Source organism: Lissotriton vulgaris, chromosome 4_1 (genome assembly GCF_964263255.1).
Source record: "Lissotriton vulgaris chromosome 4_1, aLisVul1.2, whole genome shotgun sequence".
NCBI lineage: Eukaryota > Metazoa > Chordata > Amphibia > Caudata > Salamandridae > Lissotriton > Lissotriton vulgaris.
In genome coordinates, this window is record NC_141691.1 from 1,990,091,702 (window position 1) to 1,990,109,308 (window position 17,607).

The 17,607-nt window shown below is 46.8% G+C and overlaps 1 protein-coding gene across 1 annotated transcript in view; it reads right to left on the bottom strand.

Annotated features, from left to right (window-relative positions):
* Positions 1 to 17,607, bottom strand: part of LOC147724808 (1-phosphatidylinositol 4,5-bisphosphate phosphodiesterase gamma-1-like) — a 731,250-nt gene that overhangs the window by 388,906 nt on the left and 324,737 nt on the right. The window contains exon 7 of the mRNA XM_086966316.1: positions 926 to 1,006. Within this exon, the coding sequence (XP_086822442.1) occupies positions 926 to 1,006 (81 nt within the window). The remainder of the gene's footprint in view (positions 1 to 925; positions 1,007 to 17,607) is intronic.

Sequence of the window (17,607 nt, forward strand, 5' to 3'; positions counted from 1 at the left end):
GGGGCATCCATCTGGCGCCATTAATGCCAAGCCTAATGAAGGGCCACAGCTCCACCAGCAGTTCTATGGCCTGATGAGTTCCTTGGAAGTTGCTGACACTGAGCAGCTTACATGAAATTGCAGGCTGCAGGCTGCCTTGGCTTATTCCCGAAGTACATAATTCACATTTCCTCTACGTGCACTGAGAAAGATGAATTCCACGAGGATCATGGCATGAAAACAAATACTGACCAGCAGGAGGATCTGAGGATATAAGGAATAAAGGTACCCCCACCATACTCAACAAGAATAACAAATCACCTGTAGGTTCTGTGGCCTTAAAAGCGACCTTAACTCTCCATCACGAGCCTCGGAATGGTCATGGAGCTGACTGGTGACTAATGATGTAGCCTTAGAACACTCGGTAGACAGGTAGTTCCTTCATGCCTATATGATCCCAAGGCGCTATACCCACTTCTGAACACATGAACAGAGAAAAATCACAAGGTACGGTTCCATGAAATAAAATATTGATGACAAGCTGTTAATGCACTCTGGACAAAATGCTTTTCCCTAAATCTTGTCCTCAGCACCTCTGTTTTGTAGCTTGTCCCCTCTCTCCGAGCTCCTGGAGAGATCACAGATGCTAGGCCAAAATATTGTGATGTGTGTCACCAGAATGTTCTAAAGGCCTTGGTGGCCTTGATTACAATGCTCATTCAATATTTGTAACATAAGCCATTCTTAACTAGTCAACCCTGCCTTGGCACAGAAAAGTACCAAGCACTGTCTGTTTCAACGACCAGGCGATCTAAGGCATATAAGCGCCAAGGAGCCGTTGTTGAACGTGCGCTATATAAATTTCTTTTTCATATCATATCATATCATATATTGTTGGGATACACTCAATGGTCTCCACAGCCTGCCTCGAGAAAGGGCAACTTACCGATTTCTGAGCGTCAAACATCAGGTTCTTGTAGAATTGTACAAAGTGTGCAAACGTCATCTCAGACCTGGCTTCGATTTCCTGTGAAAGAGACAACAGAACGCATCAGGAGGGAGTTGCTAATAATAGCAGGTTGGGCCACATCAATAAATCATAGCGGTCTTAATCAACTCACTAGTGTTGAAATGAAGGAACAACATAGTCTCCTAAAGGAAAGGGGAAACACATACATAGATTTGTCGTTTATTTCTTTATTTTAATTGTAGGTTTTGCACAGTGCTCACACCACTTTGCGGTCACTTCAGACCACTTACAGGCAACGGGGTACAGGATGGGGGGGGTGAAACCTGTAGTGAGGCATGGCTGTGGATCACCCTGGTTTAACAACAAGGCCCCGGTTCAGGGTTTTCGGAATGTAGGTGCTGTTCATGGCACCTGATATCTAACGATAATGAACACCTATCACGAGTTTTTGGGGAATAACGTGCGTTTGGATGCTTACCACATAAAAATCCGCATGGTATGGTAAATACCATACACTTTTAACCTGTTAAATTCCGGAAGGCTTGAGCTGCTGAACTCTAACGAAGAGTGAGATATTTAACGCACCCAGGGATTTCTTTGCATGTTAAATAACACCCATCTCATAATTCCGACACCTGGCACACAGGAGGTTATGCAGGGGTTGAAAAACGACCCACACTTATGGCCTAAATAGGAGTTTCCTTCACAACCTGACTCTTTAATACAGACAGGCTTTATGTACCCCAGCACACTGATTCAACGCCTAAACAGACATTTGTTTCATTCGCAATCTGTTTTTCATGCTCATTAACCACCCACCAGTGTCCTCCAGCAGTCCTAAAGCGAAAAGACAAAATATATTGAATGACTGCCCCTCCCTCTATCATAAGAAATGCAGAGGAAATAGATTTTATTCTGGACCCTTGCGGGTGGCAAACATGGCCACTGGTCTGATGAAAAGTAGCAGGACTATGCCCAAAAAATGAAGAGTGAACTGGGTGGGGCTCATTAGACTGCATGGCATCTACTGTCTACAAAAACATGGAATCTGGAAAAGGGAAACAGCCTTTACAATGCAGGCATGACCATGCAGTGCCTTTACCATGCATTGCCTTTACAACGCAATGCCTTCACCAAGCATGCATTCACCACGCATATACCTTTACCACGCATGTTAAGTGGATTTAAAAAAAAGGTTCAAAGATAACTTTTAGTTAGGAAAAATGTATTTATATTTATTGTACAAACGCAACTTAAACTAAACATACATTACAAATTCTAAAGTTATAGTTGTCTCTAAACAAATGACCACCTCTTACGCTCCTACTTATCTTACCTTATTTGAGCCAAACACAACTTAAACTACACAACCATAGCAAATTCAAAAGTTTTACTCATCTGTTGAATTCCTCATTTATTCACCACTTTCAAATGACTATGTCATACATATAACTCACAGTTATACTTACGCACAGTGAAATTAATATCACTCGTGCACCTCCGTGCACCGTCTTGTGACTTCACTTGCTACACACAGCCGATACATAACCTTTAACTGTGCCAAGAGCAGAGCCCTGCTGGACAAAATTTACAGCAAGAAAGGAATCTTAGAGAGAGGTACTGAAAGAGAGTCGATGTTTTTAGAATCACACCATGCCACAAAACTATCAAATGGCAGGCGTATACCGACTTAGTGGAGGTATGCCTGGCTGCCAGAATAACATCACAGACTTCGGAAGGAAGGGTGAAAGCTGTGAACTGTTGCCGCTCAATCTCCACACATGAAGGTGAAGGGTGCACAGGCTCGGGTGCAGAACCTTACCCATTGCTGCACTAGAAGATCCTCTCTAAGAAGCAACCTAATCAGGGTACCAATGGTCATGCTCAATAGCTCAGTATACCAGACTCTCTGTGCCCAATCTGGAGCCACAAGAAAAACTTCAGCCCATGTGTTCCTGATCTTGAGAACTCTGGGCAGGAGTGGTATGGCGGAAATGTATACAGGAGACTGGAGCTTCACTCTAGATGAAAAACATCTCTGAGTGAGTCACCTTGGAAACTCCAGCGCATAAAACTGCTGACGTGTGTTCTCTGCAGTGGCAAACAGATCTAACCAAGGCTCTCCCCACTGCTGAAAGAGTCCTTGCGCCACCTACGGGTGTAGACGCCATTCGTGTTCCACTAGGCATCTTCAACTGAGTTTGTTTACCCTGGCGTTCAGAAAGCCTGCCAGATGTTGAACTATCAGGGAAAAGCCCAAGAGCTCCAGCCATTTGTAGAGATGCAGAGCCTTTTGACATAGGGTCCACGACCCCACCCCGCCCTGTTTGTTGGAGTACCACATGGCACTGGTGTTGTTCATTAACACCTGCCCCAGCCTTCCCTTGATCAAAGAAAGAAAGACTTTCAAGCCGAGCAAATCACCGGAAGCTTCAAAGGTTGATGTGGAGCCCGGACTCTGCTGGAAATCAGCGCCCTCTGACCTCCACCCCTACTGATGTCACTACAGTCTGCTCCGGTAGGGGAAGGGAGAAGGGTCTGCCACTGACCCAACTGCGGATTGTCAGCCACCCTGCAGATCTTTTGCAGCTCCCTTCGAGATCTAGACCATGTCAGAGAGATTCCCCTGATGCTGTACCCACTGGGACTTCAGATCCCACTGCACAGCCCATATATGCCAATGGGCATCGGTTACAAGGAGGATGCAGGAGGCCATGAGGACCAACAACCTCAGGGCCAACCCACCAAGATCCTGGATAGAGGCTGAAACATCAGTACCATAGCCTGAATATACTCGTTGTTCCGGAGGATAGGCCAGAAACTCTATGTGTCCAGAATAGCTCCGATGAAAGGAAGTGTCTGAGATTGAGGTGTGACTTTGGCACATTGGTAGTGAGTGAGTGCAGAAGGTTTGCCTTAGTCTGAAGGTGGGAGATGACTACCTGTAAAAGTCCAGTATTTGTAAAGCGGGAACAATTATCTGAGGGCATCAAAGCGCTGGAGGCCTTCGGGAAGATTAAGCGAGCTATTGCCCAAAGTCACATGGTGCTGGGCTGACCTGCCGCCGGCACCGGGGATCGAACCATGAGCCCCGGGGTCCGGAGTCGGTCGCTCTGGCCACTGCGCCACACCTCTTCCCTACATGTGGCAAGTCCACTTCTTCCTCTACCTGTGGCAAGTCCACCTTCAAAAGCAAATTGCAGAGGTAGGGAAAGACGGAACCCATGACCTCTGCATATACTGCCATCCCTTTCATGAACACCTGTAGGCACTGGAAAGGATGAAGGGGAGCATGGCAAACTGAAAGTGCTCTTGGCTCACCATGAACCGCAAGTAACGTCTGTGACAGGAAGGATGGGGATGTGGATATATGCATCCTGCAAGTCTAACACTACCATGCAATCTCCCGGTCTCAGGGCAGGCAGAGCTTGCGAAAGCAAAAGCTTTTTAAATTGCTCCCTATTCGGGAGGAGATTGAGAACGCACAGATCTAGGATAGGATGTAGGCCGATAGGACAAAGGCCTCTATCCGTCTTGGGCACCAGAAAGTAGCAGGAATAACAACTACAAGTTACTTCTGATTCCAGCACTCTCTTGATGGCTCCCTTGGGCAAAAGAGCCAGCACTTCCAGATGGAGCAAGGAGAGGTGGTCCTCCTTCTACAAGTCGTAAATGGATGGCATGGGTGGAGGCGTGGTCACAAAAGGGATAGAGTAGCCACTTTGGATGATTTGTAAAATCAACCACTCTGATGTTCTTGACTGCTATTGGTCCAGGTGATGGTGTATTCTGCACCTCACTGGATGCCCATGATTGACAGAAGGCAAACTAAAGGGGGTTTGGATTCTGAGGCTGCCAGGGGGTGGTGGACTGGCCGGACCTCTTGCTACCTGTCCTACATGGACTATGGGACTCAAGTCCTCGGCCACAAAAAGGCTCGGAAGCCTGTTGGACATGGTGGTTGAGAGGGTATGGTTGCGGATGGAACCCCTTTTCGTGGCCACAAAAGGTGCGGAACGTAGACTGGGGGTTGATGAGGGATCATAGACAAGCCCAAGGAACTGGCGCTCCAGCGAAGAATCCGCCTTCTCTCCAAAAAGACGAGAACCATCAAAAGGCATGTCCATAAGCAAGGCTTGAATATTCCCTGAAAAGCCAGGTGTGCAACGCAAGGCCAACAACGATGAGATCGTTTCACACAGGAAGTCGGTCGTGTTCAGTCCACACTGTACAGTGAACCTTGCTGCGTCTCTACCGTCAGCAATAGCTTGGGAGAGTAGGGCTTCAGCCGCCTCCAGGGCCATAGGCAACACCCGCACAATACAAATTCTAGATTATATGCTAATATTGGCCAAAAAGGCACACAATGTTCACTCATTTTAGTGCAAGGCTGGTGGAGGAGCACATTATTTTGCCTCTTGGGTTCCCTATCCTGTGTAGTGGTAGAGAACACATCGGGATTAACTCTAGAGGTGGAGGTTTGGACTACCAAGCTCTCCAGTGTGGGGTGCTAATTAAGAAACCTGGGCATCATCCGACTTATGCACCACCATAGTGAAAGAGGCTCCCTCCTCCGTAGCCACAGTAGAAAGAGACCAAGCCAGTGCCAGATGAGTTGTCTAACCCACAGACTCCACCAGTTCCTCATATAAGTTGTCCTCATTCTCATCTAGGGAATTCTGGTATCCATAAGTATCCTCAGACTCTCCCATTCATCTCCTTTTCCAGGCCTGCCAAAGGCAAAAGGCACTGACTCTGATCTGGAGAGCATGGTCCCAGTCGGCATCGGATGATGCCCATACGGCTCTGTGTTGGAGTCTGGGATGATAATGGGTATGGTGCTGTTGTGGTGCCAGGAGTTGGAGAGGGCGCTGAGGAAGGTCTCAGTCTCACCGGTGGCTCTGCTTCAGATCCAACATGTGATCCCCGGAGCCCGACTGGCACAGATGGCGAACCTGCTGGTAGGATCCAGTGGGGGGTTGCGAAAGCACTCCAGAGGGCCACCCAAATATGAGGTGTATGGCCACATAAAAGTCTTTAAGCTGGGAGGGGCATGCTCCGGCTCAGAGAAAACCTGAGAAGTGCGGAGTGGACCCTGACTCGGCCGAAGAGCGAGGCCTGGAGTGCCAACACTCCAGTGCCTCGTCAGAAGACTTTCACTGGCACGGTGAAGTCAAAGACCTCTTTGACTTTCTACGTTTGTGGAACTAACCGGATAACTTAGAGCAGGAGTGTGCCTCTGCGAACAGTCGCGTGACCAGGATCTTGAGCGTCAAGGGGCCGTCCGACGGCAGGCGGTGAGGAGCTTGAGGAATCACCCCCTCGGTGTCTTTGGGTGCATGGCACAGCAGTGCTCACAGGTCTTGGAGTCGTGGTCTCTCTCCAAGCACCACAAACAAACCAAGTGTCTGCCACATACATCTGCCTGTGACAGGCACCACATGGTTTGAAACCAGCTGGTTTCTTTGGGGACATCCTGTCACATCAGGAGAGACAATCTCTCAGAAAAGGGTTCAACAAAAGTAGAGAAAAAAGCCAGGCAAAAAATGACAGAGGGTAGTTCTTCACAGATTAGCGCTATCTGGCGAGGAAAGGAAAGAACCGAGATCAGCATGCCTGGGTGACACCTAATTTCCGGCTTGACTGACTCGCAGCCAAACAACGCCACCTATCAGTATGCAGGAGTACTGCTCAATACCTACAATATCCATTCTGATGCCTTGGGAAGATTCTAAGGTAAGGAATCTGTGGCTAGAAGTCTCTATCAGATATATAATGAAAATACCATTCTTAAGGAACTGAATGCTAATAATATAATAATGATTCTGAGGTCTTTTTTAGAGGAACAGTTCTAGTATCCTTCCGGACTGTAAAAGTGTTCAAGGCACTGGTGAAAAAAAAAGAATCAGAGCCTGTACATTAGCATAGGAGCTATGACTTCCTGCAATACCTAATCCTCTGTTTTACAAAGAGTGGGCATAGATGCAGTCTCCTTGCCTGCAATGATTTATCACATAAGAGTATGAAGTGCAGCATATTTACACGTCTCCTGATGTCCAGTAGTAGAAGTCTGAACATGTTGTATTATTCTTGCCATGCCTCTATGCGGGTCAGTAGCAATTTACCAACGTTTTTTTCCATCTCTGTTCAACAAGGAAATAGGACATTAATTCACAGTATTTCGGCAAGACCCTTTACTTATGTTGTAGAATGATGATGACAGATCTTCATGAACCAGGGGCCTCCTTATGATCCCTCATTACATGCTGTTGTTAGGATAGGGGTCTAAATTGATGGAAACATTTTGATAAACATCTTTTGGAATTCTGTTGAGACCTGGAGCTTTCAAAGGCTTTTCACTGACAATGGCCTTGTTGACTTCTTGTGTGAACAGCCTTTAGATTGTCATCTAAGGCTAAAGTTATTGCAGGCCCTTTTTAGGTCTCGCCTGTCGATGCGCATGCGCATCGAGCTTGCGAGTCTATGGTGGCTTATCCACTCTTTATCCCCAACTTGCAAGGAATCGTGGCGATTCCTTGCAGTGCACGAGAAATTTAAGCTCAATGCGCATGCGCATTGAGCTTAAATGCGCGTGCACATGCCCCCAGCCGCCTGCCTTGCCTACTCTCCCAGCTGGTGCCGCTCCACCCCCTGCGGCATCAAAGGCTTTCACGGCCGGCCATGCTTTCAGTTTCACGACCGGCCGGCCGTGTGAAGCCCGCTCTCCCTGCTCCGCCCCCTGCTCCGGCCGAGACGCATTTCTCCTCCCTCCTCCCCCCTCCTGGGTCAGGCTTCTGTTTACTCTTTTTTAAACAAACCTCCAATATGCAAATTTAGTTTACATCTCGTGATTGCAGTTATGCGATGGGTTTGTCAAAGGAAAGACCACGAGTGCAGCAGGAGGGTGGTTGTTATATAGCTCTGTTTATAGACACACGCTCTAAAAAGTTCAAGTCGTGGTCAGACACACACAAGTGCAGTCCAAGCTAATTCTATTGCTTGTCTGGAGACGTTATGGCCAGGCTTAAGTTCTTCAACCGGGTCACCTGAGGACGGTTGGTAACCCTAACTTGCATTGCCTGTTTTACTTAGTTTATGTTCATATTTATTTAGGCATGCATCCGTAATTGGTGATCTAGCCAAGTGCTCAAAACTGTGTTGTGCGCCGGCCGGCCATGCTTTCAGTTTCACGACCGGCCGGCCGTGTAAAGCCCGCTCTCCCTGCTCCGCCCCCTGCTCCGGCCGAGACGCATTTCTCCTCCCTCCTCCCCCCTCCTGGGTCAGGCTTCTGTTTACTCTTTTTTAAACAAACCTCCAATATGCAAATTTAGTTTACATCTCGTGATTGCAGTTATGCGATAGGTTTGTCAAAGGAAAGACCACGAGTGCAGCAGGAGGGTGGTTGTTATATAGCTCTGTTTATAGACACACGCTCTAAAAAGTTCAAGTCGTGGTCAGACACACACAAGTGCAGTCCAAGCTAATTCTATTGCTTGTCTGGAGACGTTATGGCCAGGCTTAAGTTCTTCAACCGGGTCACCTGAGGACGGTTGGTAACCCTAACTTGCATTGCCTGTTTTACTTAGTTTATGTTCATATTTATTTAGGCATGCATCCGTAATTGGTGATCTAGCCAAGTGCTCAAAACTGTGTTGTGCTATAATCTGCAATTGAAAAGAAACGAATAGCATAATAAAAATGCGACATCACTATGTTGACGATGGCTTTATAAACAAATCTATTAAAATCCGATTGCGGTACATGCGTAGTGGCATTTTTACTTTTTCCAAAAATTGTAGTTGTTGTCGAGGTGCACATTACTGACACTTGAAGTCAAACAAGAGAATATTCGAAGTTAAATAATTGACGTTTAATTTTTGAGCACGTCGTTGAAAATATATAAGGCTTCCAGTTTTTTTTCTGAACGTGTACACAAAAAGCCATCAAGTTCTGTCTGTCTAGAAGTTTCAATAGGGACAAAAAGACAGAAATAGACCGTAATAAAGTGTGAGGCCGGTACCTACGCAGAATATAGGAAGGCGAGATTAAATAACGAGCTTTCGTAATTAAGCTTTAAACTGTTGATGGGCATGTATGTTCTTTAGTACAATGCTGACTGTTTATCCAGGTGTATTGCACATGAGTGATTATAAGGTATGGTTTCTTACAGCCGAAACCCTTCAGGCTTCCATGCGCACAGGTATATTTGTACATTAAATGAATGTGTAAATAAACCTGTTGCATGCCGATTTTATTCACAAAATAAATATGGGTAAATTGAAATAGCAATGTATAAATAATACATGCCAATAAACCTGTGGCCCTGGGTGTCGAGTGCACAGCGGAGCTCGAAGCCCTGACTGATTGACCGCATCTGACAGACTAGTTAGGACCGGTGCCATGAACACATTTCCCCCGCGTTACGCTTTTCTGTATATAGGGACTGTGACATCAAGTACTCCAATACAGAGCTACAATTTCAATGTAGCACATCTTGCTAGAGTTCTTCTTTCAAAGTATGGTATGTTCACCACCAATGCCACGATTAACATTTGGGATTTTTAACGAAAAGAACCATCTGCTTTACTCAATTTGTTTTTTGCAGAATGAAAGACTGGTGTGAGAGGCGACATTTTGACCCTACTGTCCTCTTTTAGAACGGAATGCTGACTCGGGAGTAATTCTCTAATTGTGTTGCATCTTATGGTTGCACAGTTTCTTTTCCAGTTTCCCGACACAGAACAAAATAACTTGTGCACATCATATTTATCACTTTGACATTTATCTGCAAAACATTTTACACCAACCTGGCTCATCCTCACTCACCCTCACTCTCACTCATCCTCACTCACCCTCAACCCCTCACTCACCCTCAACCCCTCACCCTCACTCACCCTCAACCCCTCACCCTCAACCCCCTCACCCTCAACCCCTCACTCACCCTCACTCTCACTCATCCTCACTCACCCTCAACCCCTCACCCTCACTCACCCTCACTCACCCTCACTCACCCTTAACCCCTCACCCTCACTCACTCACCCTCAACCCCTCACCCTCAACCCCTCACTCACCCTCACTCTCACTCATCCTCACTCAACCACCCTCAACCTCACTCACCCTCAACCCCTCACCCTCACTCACCCTCAACCCCTCACCCTCACTCACTCACCCTCAACCCCTCACCCTCAACCCCTCACCCTCACTCACCCACCCTCAACCCCTCATCCTCACTCACCCTCAACCCCTCACCCTCACTCACCCTAACCCTCACTCACCCTCAACCCCTCACCCTCACTCACTCACCCTCAACCCCTCACCCTCAACCCCTCACTCACCCTCACTCTCACTCACCCTCACTCAGCCTCAACTACTCCCCCTCACCCTCACTCACCCAAAACCCCTCACCCTCACTCACCCTCACCCTCACTCACCCTCAACACCTCACTCACCCTCACTCACCCTCACCCTCACTCACCCTCAACACCTCACCCTCAACCTCAACCCCTCACCCTTACTCACCCTCACTCACCCTCACTCACCCTCACTCTCACTCACCCTCAACCCCTCACCCTCACTCACTCACCCTCAACCCCTCACCCTCAACCCCTCACTCTCACTCATCCTCACTCAACCACCCTCAACCTCACTCACCCTCAACCCCTCACCCTCACTCACCCTCAACCCCTCACCCTCACTCACTCACCCTCAACCCCTCACCCTCAACCCCTCACCCTCAACCCCTCACCCTCACTCACCCACCCTCAACCCCTCATCCTCACTCACCCTCAACCCCTCACCCTCACTCACCCTAACCCTCACTCACCCTCAACCCCTCACCCTCACTCACTCACCCTCAACCCCTCACCCTCAACCCCTCACTCACCCTCCCTCTCACTCACCCTCACTCAGCCTCAACTACTCCCCCTCACCCTCACTCACCCAAAACCCCTCACCCTCACTCACCCTCACCCTCACTCACCCTCAACACCTCACTCACCCTCACTCACCCTCACCCTCACTCACCCTCAACACCTCACCCTCAACCTCAACCCCTCACCCTCACTCACCCTCACTCACCCTCACTCACCCTCACTCTCACTCACCCTCAACCCCTCACCCTCACTCACCCTCACCCTCACTCACCCTCACTCTCACTCACCCTCAACCCCTCACCCTCACTCACCCTCACCCTCACTCACCCTCACCCTCACACAGTGCAATAGTTCTCAGACCATTTCAGTTAGAGCTTTTAGAAATGTTTATGGCTTTTTTTATTTGTAATACTTTAGCATTGGCTACAGGAAACAAAAATGCTAAACATTTACAAAAAAAACCATAAACAATTCTAAAAGCACTAACTCTAATGGTGCGAGACCTATTGCATTTCCAATGCTTGTTAGAGTGGTCATCATTGCTGCGATTTATACATGCCTCCTCTTCTGGGGGTTCAGAGGCACAAGTCTTCTGGTTCATGGCAGTGAAGTACTTTATCCAAACAGCTAGACTGATCCCTGCACCAGATTAATTTTTTAGGGGCCTTTGCAGCCCCATCTCACCATTTCCCAGAAGTTTCTAGCATTCATTTTCTTAAGTGACAATTGGAGAGCCTCCCATGCTTTCAGATTTACAGCTACCCTTCTTGCGCCTGATCAACTTTATATGTTTGGCTCAGGTTGTTTTAGACACTCTTTCCCCTCCAGGTAACTGTGCTTACTTTTCAAGGCATTTGACAGGGCATGTTTAAGCTGTACTCAACCTGTATCGCTCTGTGCTCAGCCAGTACCGGGGTAGAGCTTCTTTGGAATGGTTGATGTTAATTTCAGGAGGGTCTCCAAACTCTGGCTCACACATCTGTCCAGTGAGACCTCCATGTTTAATAATTAAAGATGTTTGTGTTTTTAGTTGTCACTTGCCTCCTGTCCATTTAACATAGGGACTTGCTTTTCAAGTCATCTTTCTTCTTGTTTTGATTCAGAACCTGGTTGTCTGGCTCTGAATAGTACTGTGCTTTACGTCCTTGCGATTACCTAGTCAGGACCAACATTTTCATTATAATTGGGTTGTGGTCACTCTCTATTTTAGCAACATTTAATTAGAGGCTGGAGAAAGGGCTTGTTTGGATTCCTGTAGTTTGATGGTGCACATTAAAGGGGTGCAGATTTAGGATTCTATACTTACATATGAGCAGTATGTGCTCACTTAGAGCCAAAAGATCAAGTGCACACCGCCACACTTCAAAATGCATCAAGGCAGAGGCACTGCCAAAGATGTAGTAGACCAGGAAGAAGCACTTGGCATTCAACCAAGCAGACAAATTATAGGTCCTAAAACAATGTCTAGGACACATAATATAACAAAAAACACATAGAGCAATGAGATCAGCTAGAACAAAGACAAGAATCCTGGCAATCCCAGGACCTGAAACAAAAGAAGTCGCTGACCCCCTCGAACCACCCCCATAGAGAAAGCAATGGAGTAAACACTGCTGGCAGCTGTAAGCATCTCAAACAAGCTCAGATAAAAGCAGATCAAAAACCCCTTCGGATAAACTATGATGTCCCCCTAATGCACAGTCAAAGAAGTCTCTATATTCCTGACTTCCTTCCCCAAGGAAAGATTCCGCACAGCTCCTGCAGCCACAGCCTGTGTCCTTACAGTCTATTGCAGAGAGAATATCGCCATTGAAAAAAATAACAAAATACTGTTGTAAAAGTGATGGAATAAGGATTATACTTTTTTTTCGGAAGCCACAAGTTAAAACATCTGCCCTAAGTCTTTCTATATTTACTAATGTGACAGAATGGTTACATACCAGCAAGGTACCACCTTGCTGAAAGTAACACAATAGGCTGATGAAGCTCAAAGTGTCACTTCAGCTATTTTTTTTGCCAACAATTTTTATTGACATGAAAGCACAAAATATAACATTCCAGCAAATTAATAGGTACCATATTCAGTGGCATTCCTCAAAACAGTTAGTTTGACAAACATTACGGCCATATTCAGAATAGTCCCTTTGTGGCGTACATTTTCCGGCAACAGCGACAGGAAGCCGAATGTGGATACAGGATCAAAACCCCCGCTCACTCACCCCTACTCCCCCCCCCCCCCCCCACCCAACTGCGTCATTCCCCAACTGTCCCTCCCTAACTCCTCCCCCCATACATCCCGCCTCCCCTCCCCTCTCCCGTGCATGTCGTAGAGTGTCATCATTGGAGTGTGAAGAAGCCTAAAGCTGTGATCGTATGCAGCAACGGGACCAATGCATATCATGTGGAATAGACGTCTCACTGTATAGGAAGGGGTAGCAGTTTAAACACTCGAGCAAAATTAGGTGCCTGCGACCACTGTGACATAATACAGTGGGTATGCCTCAGGGTAAACCGGGCAGAACGTACTTCAAATCAACATGTTAGGACATGTCTATCGGAATCCAACAGCTTCTCCGCCCAATACATCCCTTCGGATGCTCGGCCAACAAGTAGGAACTGAGTTTGGACACCAGTTGTATAGGTAATGTCAGTGCAATTGGAACGTGGATGTCGGGGCGGGCCCCTAAGCAAGCAGCTTTCCCCCCCTCTGGCTGACACGTGTCACATCGCTATGTATGCAAACAGTGTAGGGTAACTGCATGAACCACAAAATTCAGGTGACACAAAACAATTTCTGAAAAAATAGAATTCCACTGAAGAAACCAAGTCTACAGCCAGGCCTCAGAGCGATGGATAAATCAATGTTCAGTTCTGGTTAAAGCTTCAGCTAAGGATGGTAACTTGATATACGAAGTAGACCTGAGAGAATTAGTGAGCATAGCTAAATTCCCTTGACTGCTGCACAGTAAGGACATACTAACTACAAAAAGTTCTTAGTTTGCATGGATAAACCCAGGCTGTATCAAGAAGGGAATGATAATTGCCGTCAAGAAGCAATATTGGGACTCCAAGAAATACATGTGTTATTTGGTACCGAAGACCATATATGGACTTAGAAGTTAAATATGGGTATAGACTAGAACTACATCTCAGAAACAACAGATCAAGGCAGAATTGTTTATTATGAATGAAAATTGGACTTTGCATCTTGCCATGGAATAGCGTAACAGCTAGCTGGGGATCAAACAGGTATATAACTGGTTTTGGTGAGTGTATTTGTTCACTCCAAAAGGCCTTCTCCTCTTTTGCCCTATGTACCTTGTAATTTGGGAAAACTGTTTAAAACCTACCTTTAAAGAGTTTGACCTGGCAATTGTTCACGATGCTATGACCTTGTGCGAATCAGCTAGATCATTTAATTTGCAATATTCTGAAACATGATCTCGAATGGTTGCCTGGAAAATTCTGAACCACTGACAAGCTGCATACATTTCAATGTTTACTTTGCCAATATGTTATCTCCACAGTTTTTATCACTTGAAAAGGTGTAAATGTTATGTGTTTACAACAATCAGTGAGTCTAATAAACTATGACTGATTATTGTCCTCTGCTTATCCAGCTCAGAGCAAGTCTGGGTCTTGGAACCCAGCCTGGAATTCATTCTGATGTGCTGGTTTCATCTTAGTCTGCCTAGCAGTCCTTCCATTTCTTAATTGTGGGCAAGCTGACAAATAGCAGACCAGGGATCTGGCAAGTCACTAACTCCCCACAAACACTTAAGCACAGCAGGACTCCTGGATATGGGCTTACGAGAGAACCTCAAAGCCGGTGAGAATATAAAAACAGTCAAACACAACATTCTTATGTATGATAAAAAAAATATATAGAGATTGCAATTATTTCCTTATAGGTCTCAGTGCAGATTGCTATGTCAAAGGGGCCATTCAATACAGAGGAAAAAAGCAGTCCTGCATTTCTGCAACTAGCGACCTTAGGCATTCTAGAATATTCATGTGTGTGATGAGGCCTGCTTGGGTTTTGAGATATATTATGATATCAATCACCAGGTTGCCCCTTTCAGAGATGTTATTGGCCACTGAGCCGTCTGTCAACATCTCTTTCCACTTCAAAGTGCACAGTGGGCCATAGCTAGAGCCCAGAGCTTTGAGAAAGAAAGACATGAAAAGCAGCTTAGATGCATTGGGGTGAAGCTGAGAAACTCCTTTTTTGAACATTACTTAAATCTGAGATTTGAAGGGACTTGTGTTTTAGCCTGTGTGTATCTAATGTTGTTTTGTGTCGCTTTCGTGCTTGCCCAGAAACCCACCGTTCAAATACAGCCTCTCTGACCAGCACCATCCGCTATTCAGATTCAAGTGTTCACACTGCTACCCCAAACTGACATCACAAACCACAGACCCCCTTTTTCGGAGACTGTTCTTTTATATGCAGATGCACCTTTCATAGTATTTTCAACCCTAAAAATCTGGCATCATTGCTATTTTAGAGACATGAGTAAGGTGTGCCAGCATTAGCAGAGAGGTGGGGAATAAAATAATCCCCATTTCTTTCACACCATATGTATACACTGTATACTTTTAGGAGCATGGCTGAACAAATCATACTGCCACAATGTACTGTAGTGTAAGTAGTGTTTCAGCGGTAATCACACAGGTCAGTGTCTTATGGCACACAGGCCTGTTTTACCTACCCCTACCTCAACAGGGAGCGTTTCTTCCATACAATTTAATACCTTGTTACCCTGTGGGGGTCACGCCTTCCTACTATTCAACTCAGCCATGGTGGAGTGGAGATCCCTGTCTAATTAATGTCCTGGAGACTCTAGTAAGATAAGATAAACCTAACTACTGGAACATTTCTATTCACATGCAGAAGCAGTGAGGTGGGGGCTCTCCTGGTTTGCCTCAACTCTAGGTAACCGCACCTGCCAAAGCTGGGATCCAAGCGGAAGATAAAAACTTCTGTGTGCCACCTTTAGGCTAGTTGGTTTTCAATATTCAGAGTCTTGCACCCTGCGAACTTCTGCAGGCCAATCAAATTATCACTGCAACTTTTTATATGAGTTTCTCTGTTGCCCAGCTGCACAAGGGAACTGACCACCAGTTGTAGGTTAGAATTGCTTCTCATACCAAAAAGTGGTGTTCAAGTCAGTTACTTCTCACATTTATGTCAACTGCAAATTTGTGGTAGTAGGTTGAAGAAGGAGTCATGTTTCATGAATTCCTTATGTACATTTGGTGTGCAGGGACCAAACAAAAGCCACTGGAGTGTTACTAGATAAATAGTATACAATCAAAAGATAACGCATTACCTGGGAGAGAGATTAGATGGCCTCGAAAAGACCGTGGATGCCCGGACTGAAGACCAAGACCATCGCTGGCAGCGACTGGCCAACCTAGAAGAGCAGCATATTGACCTACAACTAAAGCAAGAAGATTTGGAAAACCGGAGCCGCCCCAACAATCTCTGCATTAGGGGGATAAAAGTTGGGGCTGAGGGGTCAGACATCATGACATTTTTTGAGCAGCTACTACATGAAATCTGGGGTGATGATGACGCCTCCCCTCCGGCCCTAGACCAGGCACACCGAGTGTCAGGACCTTCCAGCTGAAAGGGCCTCATACCAGACCTCCTGCCCCGGGTTCAGTTTTTTACTGAGAAGGAGGCGATACTCAAAGCGGCAAGTTCTAAATCTGAACTCACCTAAAAAAGTGCCACCATACAGATCATTCATGACCTTGCTCCCACCACACTGCGCAGACGCCGGGACTTTAAACCCATCATGGACAAACTGCAAAGCCTGAACATCCAGTATCAATGGGGCCACCCCTTTGCAATTATCTTCCATTGGGAATCGAAACGGCAGATGGTGCGGTCATTCCAGGAAGCAGCACAACTTTTACACCTCTCCATCACACCGCCATCTAGCCCAACGGGCCTACCCTCCCACGCCCGGGAGCCTGCAAAACTGTCCTAGTCCAGAATACGCAGCTCCAGGAGAGCCTCACACCTGGGGGAGCAGTCTGCCTCACAAGCTAAACAGGATATCACCTAACACATCCGATCCATGGAAGAGAGTCGTTCACCAACTAGCTCTCGCCCCTCCACGCCCTGACAAAACTGAAATGCATTCATGCTGGTCTTACTCTGACGCACCACCCACACCTGGTATCCTGAACTAATGGGTTGGTGCTCCAATCTGTGTGTGGTGAATCCCCAGTTCCACACATTCCGGTTTGGCGGCGTGGGGCTGCCTCCCCTGCTGATACGCTCTGTGTTTGGAGGACCCCCCCCACTCCTGGGAGAGTGACTTCTCCGGATGACCTGTGCCTTTTGGCCGTGCTTATCCCTGGACTGGAACAGGATACTGTGGCCCTGTTGGCCAATGTCTTAATTTTTATATTTTTACCTCTTATTCTCTTCTCTCTCTCTCCCCCCCCCTTTCTTCTCTAACTCTCTCTATGGCGGGTGGTGACGGTTCCCCCCTTTTAACGGGAGCAGCCTCCCTCTGCCCTTCTCACCTACTGCACCACACCACTCCCGACATTGGCTTACCAGATTGCTTCTGACGTGACATAAACATGGCTTCTGTCCCCTGCCTGAAGATAGTGTCCCTTAATGTTAAGGGACTTAACTCCCCTAACAAACGATGCCAGATTTGGCGCCACCTCCTGCAGAAAAACCCGGACATCATCCTCCTACAGGAGACTCACCTGTTGAAGGCTGATGCCCCCCAAATGGCTCACCCACTGTACCCTCTCCAA